The 27,155-nt window shown below is 35.6% G+C and overlaps 4 protein-coding genes across 4 annotated transcripts; 1 reads left to right on the top strand and 3 right to left on the bottom strand.

Moving 5' to 3' along the window:
* Window positions 1–325: 325 nt before the first annotated feature.
* On the bottom strand, window positions 326–10,906 carry tobi (target of brain insulin). Its single transcript, XM_088184665.1, has 7 exons — window positions 10,776–10,906; window positions 3,391–3,628; window positions 3,205–3,318; window positions 2,086–3,140; window positions 1,650–2,015; window positions 839–995; window positions 326–767 (listed from the first exon to the last, which is right to left on the bottom strand). Exons 2-7 carry the CDS (start codon window positions 3,416–3,418, stop codon window positions 562–564), a joined length of 1,926 nt encoding a protein of 641 aa, XP_088040791.1. The 5' UTR covers window positions 3,419–3,628; window positions 10,776–10,906; the 3' UTR covers window positions 326–561.
* Window positions 5,667–7,031, bottom strand: LOC148235549 (uncharacterized). The gene has a single exon (XM_088184795.1). It carries the CDS (start codon window positions 7,029–7,031, stop codon window positions 5,667–5,669), a length of 1,365 nt encoding a protein of 454 aa, XP_088040921.1.
* Window positions 10,342–13,328, top strand: LOC148235547 (uncharacterized). The gene is made up of 6 exons (XM_088184666.1): window positions 10,342–10,507; window positions 10,807–11,020; window positions 11,138–11,326; window positions 11,616–11,734; window positions 11,798–12,601; window positions 12,674–13,328. Exons 1-6 carry the CDS (start codon window positions 10,412–10,414, stop codon window positions 12,815–12,817), a joined length of 1,566 nt encoding a protein of 521 aa, XP_088040792.1. The 5' UTR covers window positions 10,342–10,411; the 3' UTR covers window positions 12,818–13,328.
* A 1,048-nt stretch (window positions 13,329–14,376) lies between these two features.
* Lapsyn (Leucine-rich repeat activity-regulated protein at synapses) lies at window positions 14,377–26,471 on the bottom strand. Its single transcript, XM_088184667.1, has 4 exons — window positions 26,240–26,471; window positions 16,370–16,559; window positions 15,344–15,911; window positions 14,377–14,884 (listed from the first exon to the last, which is right to left on the bottom strand). The coding sequence occupies exons 1-4, from the start codon at window positions 26,272–26,274 to the stop codon at window positions 14,604–14,606; spliced, it is 1,074 nt and encodes a 357-aa protein (XP_088040793.1). The 5' UTR covers window positions 26,275–26,471; the 3' UTR covers window positions 14,377–14,603.
* Between the last annotated feature and the right edge of the window lie 684 nt (window positions 26,472–27,155).

Below are 27,155 nucleotides of genomic sequence, written 5' to 3'. Positions count from 1 at the left end.
TATCTTAGCGCTTCTAACAAAAAGGTACTAGAATACAAATACGTTTACGACCTGTACTCCTTATAGATACATATATATTTTTGGATTCTCTCTGACAACATAAAGTAATTCGCTTCTCTAGGATTACAGATGTATAATTGAATACAGATCTTTAAAAAATATATGTGTTAAATAAACAAAATTATTCTCCGAATTCGGATTCGAGTATTATACATACCTAAAAATGTGATCGTATACTTATTACCTCTCTCGATAATTCTATAAGTAAACCCCAAAAGGTATCATTAGAAAAATCCCCAAAAACAATAAAACACGCATGGCTCTATTATTTTCACACTATCTACTTATTTATTATTTTCGACAAGAAATAATATTTTTCTTGAAATTAAATACATACAAAGAAAATCCGATACTGTTATCGCGTTTGTCACACATAGTTTATCGCTGACATGTTATTATATAAACACTTTAAAATGCTATTTCTCAACTAAGCGTTTTTAAAACTTGAAACTTTATCTTTCCTTGGGAAAGTGCTTCGTTAAAAATTCATACATAATTGTATCAAATCGATATAGCTTGATCATCTTTGACGAAATAAGGCAAAACATCCAAGGGAGCCGAGAAATTCTTAATCCATTTGGGTCCTTTCTCAATCTTACTGCTATCTCCATAAGTCAACCAAGTCCCTCTAGGCAAGTAGACGTCCCTGGACTGTGCACCTTCAATCATCACTGGAGCCACTAATATAGATTCCCCTAGCATATATTCTGAAAAAATAAATATATTAATAGACTGTATATGATATATAATATAAGGCATATGAAATGTAATAACTTACCATCCCAAATTTTTTGCGCTTCTTTATCATTAGGATCTGACCACCAAATTGGGGGATTTACAGGATCGCCATTTAAAACGGCACTATTGATCGCCTCATATATTACATCCGTATAATTTGCGTGTATATCGGTGAACTTGTGGCTTATGCGAATAGTCTGTAATTTATAAAATATAAATTGTGAAACACCATCATAGCGCTACAGTTGACCTTGAAAATTTTCTAGTCATCCACATAAAAAATTGAGTAAATTATTGCTGTTTCTGTGCCATTAATGAACAATAGAAACAGCAATGGACCTAAGTTGGATTCTTGAGGTACTCCAGTAGAGGTATTATATCGTTCTGAAAATGAGTTTTGATTACTTGATGATTCAGGTAATTTAAGAATTGCTTTATGAGAAATTAGATATTTTTCACAAGTAAATCGCTTATCTAATGCCTTTTCAAAATATTTGTATTTAATGTCCACTAGTGAACTAGAGTCCAATGATCTCGAAGCAGAATTAGATAACATAAGTTTAGTGACAGTGGATCGAGATTGACGGAAACCATGTTGCTGCTCAAGAAGCATATACCGTTGGATATTTTGTGAGGTTACGCTAAAAGTATTTTTACGCCGACAAACTCGGAAATTTGGAGCACATTAAAATGTGCTTTTAACGTATATTCAAAGCAAAGAAACACCTGTTAGCTGAAATTAGAATCCTGCCAATCTCAGCGCTGACGTTTTTTTTAATATAAATAAGAGTTTACATATAAATAAACCCATCAATGCAGACAATAACACATATGTTAAAGAATATCGTTACCTCATTGTCATAATCCCATGGAACATAAGAATACTGCAAGCTCGGCATGAAAGTATTTGCTTGCAACCATCTAATGAACATCTCTTTACTTGGAGGGTCGTTATATCCGTTTCCTCCGATCATATCAGGCAATACCAATGGATATCCATTCATGTTCATCTGAAGCAAAGTTGTAACCAAAGTTGGGAGTCCGTTCTCGAAAGTCCACTCAGAATCCTTATCTATCATCCTGACGAAAATTGGCAAGTCTTGCGTCCTTACGCCACTTCTCACTTCAACCATTGGACCAAACTTGGCGCATTCTTGAACATATCTTCTGGTAATATGCGATGGATGCTCATCAACGAGTCCATTTTGAACTGGAACCTATATATATTATAAAACAACGATTATTTTATTGTCAATTGGAACATACTAATTTAATTATCTCAAATACCTGAGGAGACCAACTTGTTTCGCCAGCATCAAATTTAAAGCTGTCAATCTCATAGTCTTTCTGAAGAGCAATCAATCTATCCACCCACCATTTAGCGGCCGCTTCATTCGTAAAATCTATATAAGTAGCAGTCGTTCCGTTGTCATTCCACCAAGAAGTCTCCACTTTGCCTTCTTCGTTCTTTACCAAGTACCCTTTGGAGAGCGCTTCCGAATACCAAGGTTCGCAACCCTTGTTGATGAAAGGGTGTATCCAAATAGTGACTCTGAATCCCATCTCTTTTAACTTCAGATTGAGTCTCTTCAAATCGGGAAATCTATTTTTATCAACAGTCAAAGAGCCATAGCACACTTCCCACAGATCGTCTATTTCAATCTGCGAGTTATTAAATCCATGTTCTAAAATTTCCTCAGCAAAGTCCATAACTATAGATTCATTGATGGGCCTCTTGTACTCTGCCCAAGTGGACCAGATTGGATGCTGAACCATCCTGTAATCGGGTAATCCTTTCGGCTTTCCTAAAAAGCTTTCAACAATCGCCCTATGCGTAAATTTCGCATCCTTTCCGTATCCAATCCAAAAAGATAGCTTATTATCTTTACGGTTAACAGAATACGGTGCCTTAATATCAGCAATGAAGCAAGCAGAATTATTTATCTTGTTATTTTGATCCACAAAGAGAGGAGTGACTTTGTCGACATATAAGAACACTCCCTCTGAAGACAGCCAATAAGGCTCTGCAATAGCTGCATTGTCTGCTTCTTTGCTCACGTAGGAGTATTCGTCAAATTTCAACTTTTGTATCGGCCAGTATTGCTGCTTCTGCTGAGGTCCTCCATACCATTGAGCATTACCCAAGTCGAGACAATCCATCAAAGCTTTAGATTTAACAGCTCTCCAATTTATATGCAAATAATTCAGACCCATGCTATTTTTGCTTTTAATGTCAAGCTTAAAGTCTTGATTATATATTGAAACTCCATTATTCTTAACAATCTGTACTTGATCATTTTTAACAGTATGCCCAATCTTTCCTAAAGTCTTCACCGCACCATCTATGTACAAAATAATTTACTTAATCAATAAGCTCAGATTTATCATTAAATAAGTATAACATACCCTTTGTTAAAAGAAGATCCCATCCAAAACCAGTTTCAGAATCTTTCAATGAGAAAGACTCATCTATGTAAACATTTTCTGATAAAGTTGTTTCAAAGAGAAATCCAAAAATAACTATAAAAGTAAAGATATAGATTTATTATTATTACTAAATATAATATACAATATAATAATTTAAATACTCACCGAATAGTGTAAATTTTAACGTTTTCATTATGGTAGCGCGTTATTGTATCTTACCTAATGAATTTTCCTTGGGATTGTCTCACCTTTTATACATTAAAGAGTACTTGAGATAATGACAGCAATTTTTATAGCATTTAACTCAAGATGATCAATTGTGTTCACAGTAATTTAAAAAATGATTGTTTGTAGTGCTGTTATGCTATAAACTTATATTTTTTCATTTACAGAATCGCCACTTCTAAAAAGAGGAAATACCGATTATTCATTATGTAAGAAAATCATTGTATTTGATAAATAACTTATTATATTTTTTTAATGATATTTATTATTAAGCTGCGACAGATGAAAATTAGCATTTTTTGTGTCGGGATCACCCGTAATTGTTGCAACGAAATTAGATGTGAAGGACTGGCAAAAAGGATTTTTTTGCTTTTCTAGTCGATTTAAAACCAACAATTTCGTAACTAAACAGAGATTAAATACCAGTCGTAAATAAAAATAGGTCAGTGCTCAGTAAACATCTCCCACATGTCAACGTTTTTATTAAAAACGTTAAAAACTTTTTAACCAAATTTTACTGTTTTCGAATTACCGATAAACTCTGCTACTGTCTAATAAGATATATATTAAAATCTAATACATATCTCGTCGGTCGTTAATAAGGAACGTCATTTCAGCTTATTCCAGGGAGGGGGGGGGGGGGGAATTGGCAAGTCAGTGGTCGTTTTTTTTAATATTTCGTTTTTAATAAGATTCATGGTATTTCATTGAATAACATACATTTTTATGGGCAAATTCCTTCACTTGCCCTCCCATCACATGTGACGCCTTTACCAAAGACAATAAAAGCATGCCTTTGCAGTGGAAACGCTCGATTATCTAACGCAGTGGTCGGCAAACTTATTGGCCGAAGAGCCAAATATGTACATTACTGTGGCTGCGTCGCACCCGCACCGCGTCCCGCTGACTACTGCCCCCGCGACCGCAGTATTGCCACTATGCCACACGCCCTCCTGATGCCCTCATCATACATATTCTTCGAGATAGCGAGGCCGTCGTCGCTGTCGTGCTGGTCTGCGAACGGCTTCTTGGTCGGTTGGGGCCTCCTCTGCTGGGATTCGATGCGGCGAAGGACCGTATGCCTGCAATAGCGCACCTTCGACCAATCTGGTGCCATGCTCTTCCTCCGGGGCTCTTCTCAGGTCTAAGACGTGCCGTGGGATTCCGTCTACGATAACATTGGTTGATGATATCACGCCTGTTACTCGTCCCTTGGCCCACGTCTTCGTGCACGACGGTTGAGCTGGCTTGACTAGTACCATCTCGTTGACCTCAAATCTCGCCTGCTCCGTCGGTGGTTCCTCAACCGCTACCGCCGGGTGTCTCCATATGTATTCATGCACCATTCTTGCCGGTGCAGAGGCGGCGTCTTTTCCATCCTTCGGTGCAAGATTATACCAGAACACTGCCCGGGTCGGTGACACGTCACTTCTCGCAGCTGTTCTCTTGATTGTTCGGTGGTGGCGTTCCACAATTCCGTTTCCCTGAGGCCTGTATGCTGCTCGGAATCTTCTCCGAACATTCCATTGCTGACACAGCTCGGCTACTCGTTCGGATCGAAACGCCGTTCCGTTGTCCATTAAAAGTTCTTGAGGCGGCCCCCTTTCGGAGAATATTTGTTCCAGGTTTGTCGCGATTTCGAGCGCAGTTTCGGAGCGCAACTTTCTCCACAGTCCAAATCTACTTGGGCCACAATCCACAACTGTGAGATATTGGCACCCTTGATGGTGTGTAACGTCAATCGCTAGCCTGATCCAGTTTTCTTCGACTCCGAGCGCGCCTTCGTCGTGCTTCGTCGGGTGCGGGTCGATCAGCTGACAGGTTTGACACTGGCGTACGCACTGCTCGATCTCACCCCGGGTGGCGCTGGGCGCAACCATACGCGCGAGGTGGAGACTCCGCTCCACTCCAAAATGGTGCATGTCATGCAGTTCTTTTATGGTGGCGACGCAGACTGGTTCAGCTCTTCTGACCTGGTCCACCCAGGACTTCTTGACTCTGGTTAGGGCGTCCGCTCGGTTTTTATGAGAAGGTACGAACGTGATTTTTACGACCATACCGTACTCATCAAACAGTTCGCGTAGGACGCCCAGTCGTCTCCTGACGAGCATCTCTGCGGCGCCGGACACTTTCGCCTTCGGTCCCGACTCACACGCGGAGTTCAGCCAACTAACGACCGTCGCCGAGTCTGTCAATATTGTTAGCTTCCGAATGCCCTATTTGACGGCCAAGTTTACTCCTTTGAGGACGGCATCTAGCTCTGCTACATTGATGTGTCCGACATCCGTGAGTTTCCGAAGCCAAGCTGCGTCCTCCACCACCTCTCCGTCGATTTCGAGCGCCACACCGTATGCAATCGAGCTCGCGTCACACCAAACTCTTCCATGCTCCGTTTGCGAAACGTTCCACTTCCCTCGCACTGGATCTTCTGCATCCACTCTGGCCAGGATCTCTCGCATAACCTTCTCTGCTCGTTTACCGATGAGGTCTTCCCACGACGTGCCTTCGCATGCACGCTTTACGAAGCTGCAGGCCACTCTTAACCAATTGCCTATCGGATAATGGCCCACCAACTTTCCGCAGATGGAGAATAGCACTCGCCTCGTAATTTTATTTCCCCTCTCAAGCGTCGGAATGGCATTTCCCCGCCTAAAACGAAGGTCTCCGTCTGCGTCCCGTCTCACCTCCAATCCCAGCACTCGTCCGCCGTCCAGGTTCTCCGTCGGCTTTGACTTTAGTCCGAATCTCTTCAAGAGTGCTTCTACTCGACTCGCTTTTACGATGCTCTCGTCCACAATTATATCGTCGATATAATTATCGGTCCCTCGTCGAACCTCCGCGTCCTGCGATAGTACGTACTCCACGATTCGACTCATTATTTTCGGAGCGCTACTAAGTCCAAAGCCGAGTCTCGTAAGGCAGTATGTTTTTCCTTCGAAACATACCAGCTGGTGGCGCCACAGGCTCTCGTCCACTTTGACTTGTAGATAAGCCGCCTTCAAGTCGATCAATTTAAGCGGTCCTCTCATTCGCCTCCACTTGCGCACAGTTTCGTCGCACGCAGGCGCTTCCATCCCCGAGTTGCACTCCACGAACTTGTTGAGTTCGCGATAATCAAGTACCGGCCTAACTTTTTGTTTATTCGGCTGAGCTACAGCCATCAGCGGCAAAATCCCTCTTTGTTCCGCCCTCCATGGTTGCAGCCATCCCTCGCCAATCCACTTCTGCATTTCAGCAGTGAACTTCTCACGAAGTTCCTCTCGTTCGACGCTGCTGTAGTGAGAGACGTTGTTCCTTAGCATCGCCGGAGGACCGTCTTTCCAGTTCCAGGTCGCCGTCCATGACTCGCCATCGAACGCTGCGCTAAAATCGCGATCTTTGATTGTCGCAGGGGGCAAACTCGCAGCTGCGGCCGCTTCAATCTGTCTCTCACCGACTCGCACTCGCCAGCGCCTCGCGACCGGCGCAGACGACGATTTGCCGAAAAATCGCACACTGTCACCGCAAATCTGCACCCCCCCGAACTGCCGAATAACGTCCATTCCGCACACTATGTCCACGCCGGGCAGCAGATTTTCCATCGCGAGACACTCGACAGTCGTCGATTGACCATCGATCGTCAGATTCACTGTCGTTGTCCCTGTGCATCGCACTCTCGAGCCGTCAACTGTTATTACTGTCACTGCACTTGTCTTTTTTACTCCTGCCGACCGGCACGACACTATTGTTTGAGCGCATCCCGAATCGACGAGCGCACGGGAGGCCCGTCCGTCGATCGTCGCAGGGACAATCGGTAACGCCGCGACGTTCACTTTGGGAGACCCACCGGCGCACTGGACCTCCCGACCTCTTTTCCCGCCGGGCAATCGCGTTGAAAATGGCCCGACCCACCGCACGACCAGCATTCCACCCTCGTCTTGCAGTCTCGTTGCAGATGTGGGCCACCGCATCGGAAGCACTTCTTGCTGCCCCCTCTCCCCGCGCCGTCGTTCGTCGCTCGTCTCGCGCCGCTGACAGCGGCTCCCGCCGCCCCGACACTAGCGCCCTCCATGCTGGGTTGCCGCTCCACGTACTGCTCCAGGAGTGGCCTCGCGAACTCGACCAACTCCGACGGGGTTGCCGTTCCGCTCGCGTCGCGCGTCCCAACAGCGGTCGCCACTTCAGCTGGTAAACAGTGAACAAAATGGCGCGACAAAAAAGCATCGCTGTTGAGGCCTGCGACCGTCGCGAGCTTCCGCATCTCCTCCATAAACACTTCTGGGTGTTCGCCATCCCATTTCCGCTTCATCAGCATGGTGTAGGCCTTTCTGCCGTCAGGAGCGAACACCTTGAACAGCGCCGCTTTAATGGCGCCCACGTCGTTCTGCGCTGTCTCACTGAGCGCGTCGACAATGGTGCTAGCGCGTCCCTCCAGAAACAATGGCACGATGGCCGCCACGTTTTCGTCACCTCGGAGCTTCGTCACTCGCTCCAGCTTGGCGAACCAGGCCACAACGTCGCCCTCGCCGTTGAACGGTCGCACCACGTCACAAATGCGCATTCCCGCCATACTGCCCGGATAGCTTGTGGCTGCGTCGCACCCGCACCGCGTCCCGCTGACTACTGCCCCCGCGACCGCAGTATTGCCACTATGCCACAATTACAATGATTTAAAAAAGTTCTGAGAGCCAAATCTGTTTTTCAATTTAGTAAACCTTTATTATAGTTTTAGTTGATAAACAATAACATGAAAGTAAGGTATCCATAAATTTAAATCATGACAATGACTGACAAACACTTAATGCGAACAATGTCCTTGGATCTCCTTGGAAAGCTTCAGTAAGTCAGGTTTATATGTTGTTGTTTTTAATTTTAGGCATGATTCCAGGTTCTCATCAATAAGACGACTTCTGTTTACTCTTGATGAAGTTCATGTTTGAAATGGATTGTTCACATGAATATGTAGAACCAAAAAGGGAAAGAACGGCAAACGCAAGTTTTTTCAGCTGATCGTAAGAGTCAGGAATACTATTCCAGACGTTGAAAATGATCATGTCTTCATTCTACAGGTCTTTCAAAGCAGACCACTTGTGTTGTGAACTAAGATCACATTCGTTCTTCTCTGATATTTCCAACTCAATACAAAGACGTTGAAATTTAGAGCTCCATATTTCCTTGTTTTTTAAACCCTGCAATTATATTTCAAAGTTACCAATGTCAGTGCCAAAAGGAAAAAATTTCAACTCAGTTATTGTAGCATTAAGAGAATTTTTGACGAATGCTAAGGTCGCTTTGCTGTTTTTAAACTAATGAAACCTGCTGAGAAATGCTTACCTCGTATTTAAAATTGTTGTTTTGAAATGGTGTTTGTCAATAGAGGAATTATTTTCTTGGCGATGCTTCAGCAGGCTCGGAAAGTGAAATAATGTTTCCTTTTCAAAATCTTGAGCAAAAAGGGATAATTTGTTTTCAAATGAAATGACTTCTTCTAACATCGAAAAAATTGTGTTACCTTTTCCTTGTAGTTTACGGTTAAGCTGATTTAGATGAGACGTAACGTCTACCATGAAATAAAAATTTTGTATCCTGATTGTAAGTTCTAGATAGTGAACACCCTTCTCAAGAAAAAATGCTTCAATTTCTGGCAATAGGGACGCGAAACGTTTTGAAACGTTTCCTCTTGATAATGTTATAATCGTACTTCGACGCGCCACGTTTCGATTCATATCCATGCGCGAAACGGACCTATCGGAGACGAGATACCCACACCCAATCACAGAAGGGCTTTCCCCCACCAACCAATTGCATCCGGCACGTGCCTCGACTACTATATAAGGAGGGTCACGGCCGGATCAAATCACTCTTTCTTGGGAATCCAAGCCGGGAGCAACTCTCCCTCTACTCTTCATACTTCTCGTTGGGAATCCAACTAGGGAGGAATCTCCTTCGTCACATCAAGAACTTCTGATAGGGAGGATTCTCCTTCGTCCCATCAAGAGCTTCTGAATGGGAAGACCTCTCCCTCTTCAAGAACCTGTCCACGTCCAGGAGGAGTCCGGAGTCTAGACCGTCCGCGCGTCTACGCTTCGTTAACCAGTCCACGAGCGACTTTTGTATCATTTTAACCGTCGAAATAAACACATTTACAACCTACCTCTCGCCTATATTAATAGTAGCATTTATAACAATAACCATCGAACCTCGTTATGAAGCAGAAGATCTGGACATAAGGACACTCGACCAGAATTAGTGCCCGGGCCCGTGGATATTTGTGCCAGAGCCACGCTCAAGAAGCCAAAGAGCCGCATGCGGCTCCGGAGCCGCACTTTGCCGACCCCTGATCTAACGTTTATATTAAGACTTTTTGTAACAATATTTCGTCTTACAATAAGTGAGAATCGAATGAAGCATATCTAAATCAAATGTTGACCAATAGGGGGGTGCAAGAAATAATCCCTTCTCAGAAGTTAAAAATCCACGTCAGAAATAATAAAATCGGGCCGTCGCCGTTGCAGTAGAAACCCTGGGTTATTTAGCGTTCATATTAAGACTTTTTTTTAATAATATTACAACTTGCGAATGAAGCAAATTTAAACCAAATTTTTACCAATAGGAGAGCGCATTAAACAACGATTATCCCTTCTCAGAAGTGAAAAATTCACGTCAAAAGCAACAAAATCAAGCAACATAATGAACGGACGCAGGGTAAGCCTATTTGTAAAATTTGAAAAGACGAAATATAATAAATAAACCATGTCCATTTATAATCCAAAAAAATGCTTGGGCAGTGAACAACTCATAAAGGTTAATATCAGTTTTACATTATTATTTTTAATGTCTTTTTTTATTATAATAAATCGGTATTGGTCGAGAAAAAAGTTGTTAGGACCAACAAGCTGTGTAAGAAAAATTGCTTGACACATGACAACTGGCCGGTGGCTGATAAAATGTCACTGTTTCATTAAAATTCTGACATTTTAATATGGGAGAAGGCGATCAACCTGTGGTCACCGAGGCCGAGAAGGTATCCGTGGCCAAGATCAAAGAAAAAAGAGAAAGAAACAGACCTCCGACTAAGGTAATTTATGGTTATGGTTACATGTTTATTTATTTACCGATTGCATTTTAATCGATTTATAACATATGCCTAACTAGCGTATGAAACTTAATGGTGGTATTTAAGACTATCAAAAAGTATCATCTGATAATAAAAGTAAGATGACCAGATTTTAAAACTATCTAGAGACACTAAATATAAAAAAAATTCGGGAGCTAAAACAAAATTTTTTTTTGCTTTCGAATTTTTGTTTGAGGAATATATTTTTTAAAGAAAGGCGTCTGGTCACCTTAATAAAAGTTATGATCCTATTGTTTTAGATTATTTGTCGGAGGTTGCCACCGACAATGACCGAAGAATCTTTTTTGGAGCAAGTTAGTCCTGTGCCCGAACACGACTACTTCTACTACTCGAAGCCCGATATGTCACTGGCGCCCAATTTGTTTTGCCGAGCTTATATCAATTTTGTTAGTGTTGAGGATATATACATATTTCGCGATAAATTTGATGATTATATATTTCTGGACGACAAAGGTGATAACCTTTTCATATTTATTATTATCGCTTCTGATTTATTTATCTAAAATATTTGTACAATCTTCCCAATTATCTGTAATCCGCATATCTTTTAAAATATATTATGTCTTTCAGGTGTTGAATATCCGGCGATCGTAGAATATTCTCCGTTTCAGAGAATGCCCAAAAAAAGACGCAAGAAAGACATAAAATCGGGAATGATCGAGAGTGACCCGACTTATTTAGAATTTTTAGAAAGCCTCAAAGAGACCGATAGCGATTCAAGAGAACCCAAAATGGAATATTCATATCAACTCAACGATGGTTATACATCTTATATCTATAGTCTATTTATTTTCAAGAGTCAGTGCGCAAGAACATTGTTTAACGCGTAATCATAACATGCTTTTAAATTTCTGCCCTGTGATTGGTCGTTCGCCGTAAGATCAATCGTTTCATTGAGAACGACCAATCACAAGGCAGAAATTTAAGAGCACATTTTGATTACGCGTTAAACAATGTTCTTGCGCACTGACTCTTGAAAATAAATAGACTATAGATCTGTTTATTGTTATCATATATAAATCATATAAAATTAAAATATTTATTTTAGACGTTGAGAAAAAAGAACCAACGACTCCTTTGCTGGATTTTTTGGCAGCTAGAAAACGCGATGATAAACGTAGACGTGAAGAGAGACAAAAACGTAGACCTCGAAACCGTAATTCAAAGGTGATATGATTTTTTTATTTTATGTATGTATATTTTAATAACTTTGTGATATATTTATTAAAGGATGATGATTACGAAGAAGATCCAAAAAATATTAAATCATCCGAGAATGATATCGATAACGCGATTGATAACGAAGACGAGTTAGCCGATAACGAAGTTGAAATAAAAGAAATTCACTTTCAAGCTAAAGGACGTTCTAAATTGTACAAGGATCAGAAACGATCTGCAGAGGATCATCGTAAAAAATCAGACTATGGTAAAAATGAATCGTACGACGATGATAAAAGTAGCAAGAGAGATCGTCAGAGAGAGAGTTATAAAGAAAGGAATAAAGAGAGATTCGGCGAGAAAAAAGATAAGCTTAAATTCTTAGATAAAAAAATGAGTAAGATAGACGAGCAAGATAAAGGTTTTAAAAAGCCTTCGGAAATATCGACTGGTTCAGAAATTAAATCCGCTCCGATTACGATAGCAAGTAAGAGTACTGATAAAGTGGCTAAAGTCGGTAAAAACATTTTAGTGAGTAGTAAAATAAAACCTTTTACAACTTTGCCGCAGTTGAACGTATCTGAATTATCGAAAGTTATAGACGAACTTGATAATAATTCTAAGAAAGAGAAAATTTCGAGTAGCAGGGAAACATCTGAGGAGAAGGTCGTTGTGAAGAACATGGATGATGTGAAGAGTAAATCGACTGAAACGCAGCAACGGCGCAATAGTTTAGAATCTAACGAGAAGCCGAAGGGAAGCGATAGTCCATTGAAGAAGCAAAAATCACTCGACGACAAATCTCAAACGGATACATCGGAACACTCTGAGAGGCATAGAGATGATCCGAGGACGGAGCGAAGAATTAGAAATAAGGTATTACTTAGATATTAAATCACTATATGAAACTATTTATATATATTTTATATTTTTTTATATCGTATTCAGGATCGTCCGAGCCTCGCAATTTATAAACCTGGCATGGGAAAATTCAGTAAGCAGCGATTGGAAAGGGAAAAGGATACCAAGTGTACCGATAAAGGTGGACAATCACTTCACAGTTCCTCTAACAGCATCAACTCTCAAGAATGATATTTGTTAAATGTCGGAAATCGACAAAAATAGTTGCACAACCGGTAAAAGTCTCATCTGGACATACTTTTTCATAAAAATTGTTTCAAAAATCATTTCATCTTAGGTGAGAGTTGAAAAATATGAAATCTCTGAATATGAGAAAGGTGTTCTTAGAAAACATAGCTGATTAATGTCTAAATGAAGTTTTGGTATGATTAAAAAATACCCAAATTAAAAATGCAAGAAAAATATTTTAATCAACCCTTTTATAGTTTCGTATAAGAGACACTCGAGTTACTACTTCGCTTATTGCTTGAGCTACGTTTACTTCTTTTACATTATAATATCAAATTTACAATTTCGATAAAAGATAAAGTATCAAATAAATTATTTTACTTGCATTTTTCTATGTGGAATATTTATGTGATAATTTTTCCGATCATGTGATTTATTTTATAACTGACTAACCGAAATCTGCAAGAAAAGCTTAATATTGATCGAAAAATAAAAGCATTTTATATAAATTAAATTATTGATTCTCGACTATTTTATTTATTTTTTATGAAAAAACTATAAAACAATATGTTTAATATAATTTTATTTATATATTATTGGGCGTATGCACTTCAAACCAATTTAAGAAGAAGAGCGCTTACCAACTACTCGGGGGGGGGGGGGAGGTATTTTTCAAGTCTGAAAAGGATAATAATTGAATTAAGGAGAGGTTGTCTACACCGAGCATTTTGTGCGTTGAAAGTGAGAATCTTAAGCAAATAAATCTTGATGAACTCTTAAGGCGATTTTGATACGATAAAATCTAAAATAAATTGCTAGTTAAAATATATTCATGCAATCTTTTAATCATGACATATTGTATTTATTAACAAAATCTTACGTTCTCTAGTACTTTTTATTATTATTACTACTACTCATTTTTATCTTATTTTATTGTTTCAATTAGAGTATACTACTCGTACATTTGGGGGCTTAGGGGACCTCACTACATAGGAGTTATATAAATCAGGCCAGCTCTTCTACTGTCAGGACCATCCTTAATCGTTGCGTAAGATTCGTTAAAAAAGTCAAATATAATTTAAAGAACAAACAATTACGTCTATCAACAGTTCCGAAACAATTGTAGTTAAAACCGTTGGACCCTACTTTAACAAAAAAAGGTCAGTGTCGAATCTTCACGAACATAAAAAGCATAATAAAATTGAATTCTTATAAGTATTTGCGATTTGTAAGACAAGTTTATTCATATACAAGCGCATGTGATGATCAGAAAAATAGACGGACTAGAACCATTTGCAAATGTAAAGTGTGAAATTTAAGAATTAAACCTTATCTGGTGACAATACTAATTGATTTGCTGCTGTTACTTAAATATTACAAATTTATAACAATTAGTGGTTCTTAACTTTTTATCTCAATTTTAAATATAATAATTTACTTTAGTTTCATAAGTAAATTTCATTCAATAGTACGCTCTTAGAGTATTGCCATTATAATATACTTACCGTTGTGTGATAAGTAGAATAGATTTGTATTAAAATTAGGTAAAAGTTGAACAAAAATATATAAAATGAATTTATTCACAAGATATAAATTTGGCATTTCATTAAAAGTATACATACAAATATATAAGAAAAACATTTATTTACATTTAAAAACCTATATTCATTGTTTATTAACCTAATTATAACTATTAGTGTGTTATATGAGTCTTAAATGTTCATTTGGCTTTGACTGACTATCTAACAGTGTAAATATATAAACTTATGTATAATTAGTTAGTTAGTAACTATGCACTTTCGAATGATCCTTTTCCGGAAGTCTTCAAAAGATTCCTCGTGTTTTCGATTTCGCGAATCTCGTTCTTCTTCGTCTGTCTCGTGTTTCGTCGATGCATGCAATACAAAAACACCACCGCTAACATTAAAAATCCGCCTAAACTCCCGGCTATGATAATCCATGTTTTCTTCGACGCCTTTTCGATTTCTTTCACTTGTATTCTGACTTTGCACTCATTGTAGCTAAACTCGTCGTCTTCGTCCAGCGCAACATGCGGACACCGCTTCAATTCTGAAATTATATAATTTTTAATTATGCTGATGTCATTGACATAGTTGACAAATATTTCAACTGTCTCAATTATATGTTGAAATGAAGAAACGTAATAATGTACAACAATTCTATACTTTTTTGCCACAAAGATGTAATAACTTAATTTAAAAATGAACTTATACGCTGGTTTTAGCTGTATCAATAGTTTTTTTAATGTAAGGTCTTAGCTTTGGATATAATTTTTTACTGGTTGATAAGGTTAATAAAAAGTAATTAGTGCATGGTTAGCCTAAGAATGTTTCGCTTAGGATAAATCAAGTTTTTATTAATTTCTATTGCTAGATACACACTTTCGTTGATGAAGAAAAATATTAACGGAAAGGTTAAACAGTAATACATTCTTAGAACAACCACAACAAAATTAAAAATTATGTGTACTGGTAAAAAATCTCGTGAGTAGAAGATTAAATGATATACCTTCACTGTTCGGATTGAACATGCTGTACGTTTCCGGTACGGTGACGATCCTCTTTTCAATGAACCACATAGCTAAAGGCTTGTTTAAGCAAACGTCTTCCTTCGGATAGTAAGCGTCCGTCAAATCGAGCATCTTCAGTCCGCACATTTTGCTTATGTTCTTAGTGCCGAGATCTCTGAACATGTTGCCCGAAACGTTCAAGTTTTCCAAATCAGGCAAGATTCCGAAATCAGGAAATCCTTTCAGAAAGCAATTGGCCAGGTTGAGGTATTGCAGCGGCGCTATGATCGGCTTCTCCATCGCCTCAAGATCCTGAATAAGATTATCCAGGGCGTTGTCGGCCATGTACAGCTTTCTCAAATGTGGCCTGTTCAGTATGGAAGGCGATATCGTCCTCAGAGCATTCAGCGATAGATCCAATACTTCTAAGAAGTACATCGGTTCGAAAGCGTTCGAATCGATGTTTTGAATCATGTTGTCTCCTAAATATAAGAAACGTACTTTCGGGTAGTTGGCGAATGTCGAGTTCTTCAGATCTCTGATTCTGTTGTATGATAAATCTAAAATCTGATATAACAAATGTTAAGATTATTAGTAGATCTATCAATACATATACATATATTAAGTTGTCCAATAAGTCATTTATAATTTACTTTAAAAAACACCATTTACTCTTTCATTAGTTGTATTTTACACAACTAATGAAGGAGTTAACGGTGTGAAAAAATAGTATACTAACTAACTCAAATATTACAATTGTCATCCAGCTTTTTAATATACAGGCATTGTTCGTTGATCTGTTCAATGTCTGAGCTGGTAGTCTGATTCATATTGGTAATCTCTTAATATTCATATTTTATATAATCATTCTTGTTAAATTTAATATATTTTTTTCAACCATTGTGATAACCTTTCAGGTCATATTCTAATTAATAATCGATCATAAAAATGAAATGGAATCAATACATTAAAAAAAATATGATATACATAGTAATAAGGTTATATATTAAATCATTGAACCATACCTCAATATTTGTTCTTAATGTATTTGGCACATAATGTAAATTTAAACCGGAGCAATGAGCTCCGTTCATGGCATAAGCTCTCTGATAAGTGCATTTCTGAGGTCTGTTGGTAGACGAAGTCGGTAAGACGGCCGATCCTTCCAATCCGTGCAGCAGAAACAGCATCAGAAACCACCATCCACAAAAATACCTTAAAGAAATAAATAAAAAACATCAGTTTATATAATACAACACATCAATAATCTCAATTGAACGTCGGCCATTGTCTATGTGGAAATTACATTTCGTTATTGGGCGTCGCTGATAAGAAGGATATTGACATCGTCGATGCCGTCTTGACTATTGTGTTTATTGTCACAAGTGTGTGACATATTTTTTTTTATTGTAATGTTTGCACAAAGCTTAAATGATGTGTCTAATCACTCTGTATACAATGAGGCACATCAGATTCAAAGCATTTATTTATACATACAATACAAACGTGACAGATTTCCGCTTTTGAAAATCATAGGAGCAGATGATCTAGAATTCATAAATCAGTAAATATAGTGTTTTTTTCTATAATCCATGTGAGATCTATGTATATCATAATTCTCAAAGAGTTTGTCTCATTTTTTATAGGATATTCTACTGCAAATGTACAGTTCAATCCTTTTAAAGGTAGGAAATATATTGATTAGTCAAAAGGATCGGTATTATCAAATACACATTTTTAGAATATGATTGTAATTAAAGCGATGATCCTTACTGAGATATTTAAAAGCAAGAATTTGTTTAGCAGTGTCATATAAGTAGAAGCTAATATTATTAAGCTACTAATATAAAGTTTAACTGGTAGCTTTATTGAGAAAGACCTTTAATAGTGATGCTAATAAAATGATAACCATAAGTAGCCATATTAAAAATGCTACTAGGTACAAATTGAATGGTTTAAATTAAGCTTATAATAAAGACATATTTCAAAATTTATCAAAAGTCATCAATTATCATGTCAGTAAATATTTACACGTTATATCTGAGTATATCTGCTATTTTTTCTTAAAATTCATCTCGATAAATTGTGTAATGTTCTTATCAAAATCATTAAGCATGTTTGTCATATTTTTCTGTATAATTGTATTTGTATACTTGCCTTGTATAGCTTTTCATTATTTGTCATATATATAATAATAATAAATAATTGATATTATTAGACACATCAGACGACCTTAAGAAATTACCACTTGTTTTTTATTGTCAACACTTGGTCTGTTATAATGGAGTGACTGATGTCACTTTACTACTTTTAAGTGAGCCTATCAAAGGGCTACTTATAAATGCACCTTATCATTTTAATTGTAGTCATTGAATTGTAATTGTATGTTATAACTTTTGCATTTTTTTATATATTATATACAAGATTCTTACTAAAATATTGCACTAATAACAAAAATATGAAATTCTAATAAAGCTTAAATCTGAGATTGATTGATTATCTATTCCATAATTTCAAACTTATATACTTTAAATATATTTAAAATTATGTAAGATATTTGATCTCATACATAATATTAATCCCATATTGAAAACTGTTGGAAGTAAATTTCTATAATAAAAATTGGTAAAGTAAAAATGACTCAATACGCTGCTTTCGTATAATATACTCTAAAAAAATATTGTAGAAATTAGGGCTGTCAAGTGTACATGTAGCTTATTTGACAAAGGAACTTGTTGAGCTGCCACATAAATCTATTAAGACTAAAATTCACATAAGAGTGCATAATTTGAATTCCTTGAGTCGCAGTTGGAACGCTCGGTAACGATCGTTCCCACTGAGATGGCGAGGGAACGATTTTAATGCTTTTGATGTGGATTTTTAATTTATGAGAAGTGATAATTGTTTTTTGCGCTCTCCTATTGGTCAAAATTAAACAGAAAATAAACGTTTCACAACTGTCAAATTTGCCCGTGACGCTGTGCTAACTAACAAGTATCTTTTTTATTACAAATCTGACCATCATGACTTGACAGGTTTTCCCAGTGCGTCATTATACGCCATCTATCGCCGAAAACGTTCCCGTTAGAAAACTCCTTGAGAAACTGGATGGCTCGTGTAAGAGGAGCGTTCTCAAGCGCTGACGTCCTGGCAACAATGGTCAAGTATAAAGAATGTGATCGTGACTATTTAGGACACTCAAGTCTCGCAACTTAAAAAACGTTGATTACTTTTTTAAATCTTCCATTGTAACTTGAAATGCGTAAACCCAATACGTTACAACAGGGTAAATCTGTACCAACTGGGTCAGGCAATCATAATTAAAGACGAAATAGCTCAAATGAATAACTCTGAAATTGAATCACATGAAAATCTTCATGTGATTTACAAGAGGGTATTACATGCGTAAAAAGTGACTGTTTGGTGCGCATTGTGCTCTGGCGGCGTGCGTCATTTGGTCTTATTTTTTTGTAAATAAAAGTTGGACTTTAACAGTCAATGGTGAGCACTATAGGCGCATGATAACTGATTGTTTTGAGCACAAAATCTAAGATATTGATGTGGAAGACACGTGGTTCTAGATGTTTTGCATGGAAAGTTCCCAGGTTACATTATTTCACGTTTCGATGATGCCAAGATTGTGCGATTTAACGCCGTTGGATTTTTTGTGAGGTTACGCTAATGTCGTGTCTACACCGACAAACTGGAAGCGTTGGAGCGCCTAAAAACCAACATCTGCCAAGTTATACCTAAGATACCACCTGAAATGTACGAAAGAGTAATCGAAAATTACGTCAAAAGGATCGTATGTTGCAAAAAGTCCAAAGGCGGCCGTTTAATTGACATTATTGTACATAATTAATGACATACATAATTAATGACAATGTTCGATTAATAAAAAAAGTTTGGAAACTGAAGTTGGACTACCGTATATTATATATCATACATTGAGTACCTTGAATGTTGAATATTGTAAATATAAATTGGGGTCTGAAAGTCCGGACGTTTCAATTATTTTTCAGCGTCATCATGAATCACTGCTCTTTTGTCGTTTGATATCATAATTAAACAATTAAGATTTTATTATCGCAAACGTTTGTTTTGTAGAACGCTTTTATATGCATTACAGAGAATCTGTACGTCGCACGTAGTGATTGTTAGCATTTTATTGTACACAAAGCGAAAATGAACCGTGATTAACTTCACATACGTATTACAAAATAATACACATCAAAGGCAAGATGCACAGCTCAAGGTTGACGATTGACAATATTCGAATTACAGCGACTACATATCGGATGAGTGCAGTTAATAAAGCAATTGGACCATGGAAGCGGAAATACGTCATCGAACAATTTTAATACTCTTCAGTTCGACTAATAAATTATTCATTCAAGCGATAATGAGACTAAGATAAAAACGTTCGATAACCTTTATTCTTTATTTTTTACAGACAAAATATTATTATTTAATCTGATTTAGACGTTAACGCCCTGCAATTAGCAGATTAACTGATTGAGTTTATCATGGACTTAAAACACACCTTATACTCAAAATATGATTATAACTTGAATTGTGATAAAAATCATCACGTTAATACGAATATAAAGATATCTTTTTTCTAGTCATTTGATATGTAATAATTTCGAATACCATTATTATTTCTATGAAGTTAATATGATTCGTTTTGATTGAATTGAATCATATAGTTTTGGTTCGCAGTCACAATTTTATCTAATAGTTACTAAATAGTACATGAGTGATTATATAATTACGAAATCAAATCATAATAAAATAACTTTGTACATATTAAAAATATGTTTGTATAATACAATTAGATTCGTCAATAGTTAAAAATTTGTAAATATAATGTCAGGACAATTAAGATATTTTTTTAATTTATCGCAGATTTGCTAAAAGTCTGTAAGTTTATTTGCTTCATAGATTTAAACTTTCTAAGAATGTATTTTTTCTCGTTGATATTATACAAACGTGCATGCTGGGCAGACATTCATTAAACAGTTCTAAACCAATTGAAAAATATACCTGAACAACAGATACGGTAGGTGCCAAATACGAAGGAATGCGTTTCATGTCTCCGACCACAGGTAAAATATAATTTACATCATAGTTAATACCACTGATTTTTAATCATCGCACGTAGATAACAGTATATGTATGTATATATATATTAGTGTCCTCGAATATGACTCCATTATCTGGAATCCAAGTGAAGCGAAGTACTAGGATATCTCTTACGAATTGTATTCGTATTTGAATCCTAGTGCATTTTTACTAGAAACTTGGGTTACAATTCATTTAATTCTCAGCGTAGCGTCTAATCAATGAAACACTTTATTAGTTGCTAATGAAAGCTGTCGGAAACTTTCAGCTACGAGTTCTATATTACCCGTTGTGATCAGAACGTAAGCGCTTGAGAATGTTCTTCTTACAGGAGCCATCCAGCTTTTCAACGAGCTTACAAACATATTTTTGGCGACAGCTATGAGGAGCTGAAAAAATTATGTGAGATAGTGGTTATTTATTTTAAGTCTGCACCATAACTGTATTTTTTAATAATATTATTTTTTAAATGTTTAATTGTTAAATATAATATATGCGACTGTTTCGCGCTATATGCTCAATAGTACAGAATTAACACTCATAATTTTGCGCATTGCGTTTAAAACATTTTTTGTTAATGAAACTATTATTATTTATTTTAAATCTTCCGTTGTACCCTGACAGGCGTTAGCCCAATGCGTTGCAACGGGGTTAACACAACAACCACTAAATAAACAGTGAGTCGACTGTCAGTCGCATGTAAATAAATAATATATATATATTATTACACATGGAAAAGTTGAAATTATATAATTTTACTAGCATCTGCCAGATAAATTATATTTTCACTGGTTAAAATGTACATCTACCGGTGAAAGTATTTTATATCAGATTTCACTAAAATGAAAATTTTCAAGAAATATTTTCGGGATAGATTTGGTACTGTTTTTTTTTAGATTTTCTTTGAGGGATAACCCAAGAATTTCTAGTTTAGAATTAGGGACGTCATTTCAGCTTTTTCCAGAGAGGGGGTAAAAGTTAAAGAGACAGTGGTCGTTTTTTAATGTTTTGATTTTATCAAGATTGGTAGTATATTATATAACATATATTTTTTAGCTAAATTCAAGGGGGGTAAATGCCCCACCTGCCCCTTCCCCCCCAAATGACGTTCCTGGTGATACACTAGACTGAAAGTCTGTAAATCAGTGGCACATATTTTATTACTTATAAATTAATATTAAAATTTATTACCAATAGATCATGATCGATTATAATTATATATTAATCAATGATTTATATCTCCCAGATACAATATACATTTTTAAAAAAAAATTTGATTCATATGAAATTTGAATAGGTGGGTCTTTTAGGTATTGTTTATCAATTGATACCATTAGTCTATTATGCTGATTATTTTTACAGAAAATCAGTATATAATTTTATCATTCATTGATTGTTGTTGCAAAATAACATATTAATACTGTACAGTTGTTCAAAATGTTCTATTGTATTTTTAACATCTGGCAACACTAAACCGCGCGCTCTTTAAAATCGCAATTTTAACACCATATAAGAAAAATAATTAAAGGTACACTCGATAAAATTACTATAATCTAAAAATAAAAACTTCTATCCGTCTTTTTTTAACATTTCAATGCATTTTCGAACGACAATAGATTTAGAAATAATTCGTTTGACCTTAGCGCACGTCAAATTCTACGTGCACGCCCATAGCGTTCCGAATGATTTGCTTTTGTATGTCGTACGATGCTGCTCCCATCTGATTTCGTTTCGTTTTTGATTACCTACTATAAATAATGCACGTGTATCTACTCACACGGTCGATAAACATCATTAATATCTTGGTAATTGATCCCTTTGTCTTTATCGTGAGCTGTATATCAATAGATAGCTACACGACATGTTATTTATTTTAGATATATCAACCGATTTCTTTGTCTTAAAGCATATCTTAAAAAATGATGATAATAATAGATAGTTAGCTAAATATTATATCACCAGAATAAAGCATATATATTTTCTTGCTCCTCTTGCCCGGCGGAATTCTTTTACAGTTTAGACGGAGGTGTTTTAATCATAACTAATTCCGTCGATGACTTAGGAGTGATTTTGTATTCACATTGCCTAAATTTTGCGATAAGGCGTCGAAGATGCTCGGCTTCGTTATGCGGAGCGCGTGATACTTTAACAATTTATTGTCGATTCGCGTTCAATGCGATATAAAAATGGTTCTCCTTGTATTTGGAGAGAGTTAAATTATTTTTTAAAGATGTATATACAAGAGAAATATGAGCGTTATAATACAATTTATTGCATTCTCTGCTAGGCATTTACTTAATGAAGCACTTTTTAAAGTTGCTAAGAGGTGGTGTCGACAATCCGTCAATACTCAGCAATTTTCAGCTGCGAGATTTGGAGTGCCATAGAAAATCGCGGTTGCGTCCCTTACGTCTTTTGGCACGCATGACTCATCCAGCTTTTCAACCAGCTTGCCAAACAATGTTTGCGGCGATAGGTATAAAGAGTTTATATAATTTTTATTTAATGTCATTATAAGAATTAGGATAAGTTGTCAAGTCATAATAGTCAGAGTTGTAATAAAAAATAAAATATTGCAGTTTACGTAATGTAAGATTTCTTAAGTTTGATTAGCAATTACATCACAATAAACCAGTGTCATTTTCTAATTGCAAATAGATGACACTGGTCAGTTATTTCATTGCCACAAAGAAAATATATATCAATTTATATGTATCATCAATAAATATTTATTTTACTTGCATAAGTTGTTTTCGTGCTTTTAATTATACTGTATACTTAATAATTATTTATTATGTATAATATAATTAAAAGCACGAAGACACATAATAATTATTTATTTTTATTGTTACAAAATATTTTTTGAGCATTGAAACGACAATATTTATTCGATCAAATTGAATGACGGAAATTTTGAAAAACCCTTGACTTGCAAGCGAGATAACCTAAAATTTGATTTTCTTTACTTACTTTAAAGTACAACATTGGCAAAAATATACATTGCTTATATTTAGTATAATGCTTACAGCAGTCACCGCGCTGTGAGCAATTTATCAATTGAAAGCTTCGCAAAGTCAGGGGGAATAGGTCCCCTTTATTGCAAAATTAAAAATGCAATGAACTCACTATATCTACTCATGCCAAAAATCACGTAAAAATAATTATATGATAATATATGCTTCAGAAAACGAACCGTGAAAATGGCAATTAGTCGCGCAAAACTATCTTCGTTCTGACGACAGCTTTATTCTGAGCCATTAATTATTTCTTTGTTGGTTTTAAAACGGTGATTAGAAAAAAGCGCGTTATGACCAAAGCCGTTTTACGACGAATATGAACTATGAATGTATGAAAAACGCCATTTAAAATGTCAAAACAATGGACATTCAAAATGGCGGATTCACAATCGATGCGATATTATTTTATTTATCGGTTTCTTCCACGAAAATAATAATGATTATTTTATTATACTGGTATTTCCATTGATATAGATATATTCATCTTTTATCAGTTTTTGAAATAAAGGAATTAATAATTTATCGATAAAGCAGTTATTTATAAATTATATATCGCATGTGTATTGTTTACTTTATTAGGATTATTTAAATAAAAATGAGAATAATGTATAATATCTATGTATTAGCTATTTATTAAAATTAATAATTAACTATATATAGGAATATTAAATCATTAAATTACAAAATATCGATCACCGCTCCATTATTTGTTTACCATATTATTTAAAATGGAATGAGATAATTTATGTTTAAATATAAACATTAACAGATATGTAAAATATGTTAATTGGTAAATAATATATGTTAAAATATTATTGTTTTTGCTATTTCTGTTATCAAACAATATAAACAAACAATCACAAATAAATTATTGTAATGTTTGTTTTTATATATTAAATAAAAATTTTAGTAAAGCCATACGGTTTTACTAAACATGTATTAAGATTTTATTAAAGTATTTGCTGAATATAAAAAAACAGTACTCTTACTATTCGATATTAAAAATATGGTATTTAATTCTGATTTAAGGCCAATAAAATTATTTTTATGACCTTAATATATTTTTTTAAACTGACGTTTCGGCAGGTATGTTCCTACCATGATTAGTCCATTATGTATTGCCGTTCTTGTTACTGTGTTATGGTGTTTCTATTATATGTTTAAATTAATTCATATACTATCCAAAATTAAAAGTATGTTATATTGAAAAGATGATTTTTTTCACTGCGCCGTCAGGAAAAGTGTGACTATATTTAAAGTGTTTTTAGAATTCACAAATGCATATTTATCTATTTAATATAAATCTTTCATTGCAACATGACAGGCGTTAGTGCAGATTTACAACGGGGCCAACACAATCAACAACTACAAAGTAAGTAGTGGCACGCCAGACTGAAATTAAATCAATGATATCTATTTTTTACTAACGTAATTTCGCATAAGTAAGAATTAATTCATTTTGCGGTTTAAATTTATTACTTTAAAATAATACATATATTACGCATGAATTAAAAGAAATATTTTAAATTATAAAATTTCAATAATTATAAACTATTTACTAAGCTGGTATATAATAAACAGTAATTTTTATTTTACAGACACGATAGTAAATGAAAAAACTAAAGTCTATATGGGATTCGAACCCAGATTTTTCATGTATTATTCCACTAGTCAGTGGTGAGAGCCTTTGTTTATACATAGAAAATCATAAACTATAGTTTGTGGCTCTTAATATTACAATATTTTTTAAGAAAATTAGATCAGTAAAAGAAAAATAATGTTAAACAAAACATCACAGTGCTTTTGATGCTAGAATAAGTTATCTTATTTGATAAGAAGATTTAGATAAGGGATCACCGATCAAAATATTGCAAAGAAACCAATGCCATTTTAATGTTGAATTTTTTGAGATAGATATATTAATTATTAGTGAATCTTTTCTGCGAAGATTTTTTTTGCGAACGTTTGCTACAAATCATCTCATTGCCAATGTCAACGAATTATAATTTTCGCAATATTGCCACTTTTGATATGCAAATTTGTAGAAAAAAATTGCAATCTAATTTTACAACACCATTTACAACTTTAAGTATATATTTGTTTATGGTTACATCTTAATAAATAAACAAATATAATATGTCATCGATTCACTAAAATTAAAACCTAGTTTTCGAAAGCCATGAATATGTTCATGGCTTTCGAAAACAATTAAACTTTTGTGTTAGTCATATTTTGCTCTTTTTGACTAAGAGTTCGAAGATCGGAGTTTATATTTATTGTTAATATCAATCACTTGAGTTTAGGTTTATATCTGAAGAATGAATATAGCGTAACATTATCATAAAAGGTTATTATGCTATATAAAATTTGTGTTTAAACCACTACTTTTTCATTGATATATTTTGGGCTAAACTTAACAAAATTGTATTTTAAAAACTGTTTTTTAATATATATATTTTTTTCATAATGTTACCATTACCAAAAATTATATTTAAAATTTAACGTACAAGTCTTCCGCTTGGCAACCTTAAATAACGCCAAAACAATACATTTGACGATACAACTTTATCAATCTTGAATCGCCTCAGGCCTCGATGGTAAATTAGTGTCAAAATGCAGTTTGACCGCTTGTTAATAAGCTATATTAACACTTGAACGATAACTGATAAGCACACGATATTTAGAAAGCATAAAATTAAATCTTCGAGTATTTGTTTTAAACATTCGCGCGAATAGATTGAATTAACAGTTTACCCGTAAATGGTACGTCCGTCAGGTATCTCGCACATTTTCACACTTTTCACATCACGTTTTATATAATCAACAATGCACTCGTACGGAGAGTCCTGGTGCTATGGTCATGATCCCGTAGTCCATGGCATGCCATCAAAAAATGTCGTTTCGGATGCGTGGTCGTGATCAATCAAATCCAATTGAGCTTCCTCCCGCTCTTGGGACCTCTCGGCTTGAGGTACTAATTGAAACTGAAGCAACTAAGATGCGAGAAACGTCGACCGAGCCTCGATAACATGGTCCGAAGTGCATTTTTCGTACTGTTAAAATTCGAAAGATATGTAGCTCTTATACAGAAGAAAGATAGATTATGATCTTTCTGATTTATCGACGCTCTTTAACACTTACTGTTATCAGAGGATCAAAAAAAAAGATTAATATTACAGTTTCGCGTATATTACTAAACAAACTGGCGTTGTTACAATATCTACATATATTGTAGTTTCATTATAAAAAGGCAGGTGTATATTACAATTTTTAGCCAATTTTACAAAATACAACAAAGTAATTTTGATATATTAGACATTTTCAGTTCTGTATTTTTATAAAAAATATTAGGCATGATGATTGAAACTAAATTTAAACCATTTAATGGTCGGTGTCACTGAAATGTTGTTAAAATAATTATGTATTAGGTCGGAATAGCGTAGTCCGTAAGATCTAGACTGTAAACCCAAAGGCCATGGGTTCAGGCCCCAACAGCAACCATAGCTGCAAAGTGACATCTATTGATTAAGAGCGTCATTTCAGATTTTTCTAGAGGGGGGGGGGCAAAAGTTGGTCAGTCAGTAGTATTTTTCAAATGTTTCGGTTTTATTAAGATTCAAAGTAGTTTTCATTTAATGATATGCATTTTTCTGGCCAAATTTAAAATTCC

The sequence above is a fragment of the Plectrocnemia conspersa genome, unplaced genomic scaffold, assembly GCF_051122295.1.
Source record: "Plectrocnemia conspersa isolate PC_06_02 unplaced genomic scaffold, ASM5112229v1 ptg000004l, whole genome shotgun sequence".
NCBI classification, from domain to species: domain Eukaryota; kingdom Metazoa; phylum Arthropoda; class Insecta; order Trichoptera; family Polycentropodidae; genus Plectrocnemia; species Plectrocnemia conspersa.
Note: the sequence above shows the minus strand (reverse complement) of the source record. Positions and strands in the feature narration are given on the sequence as shown.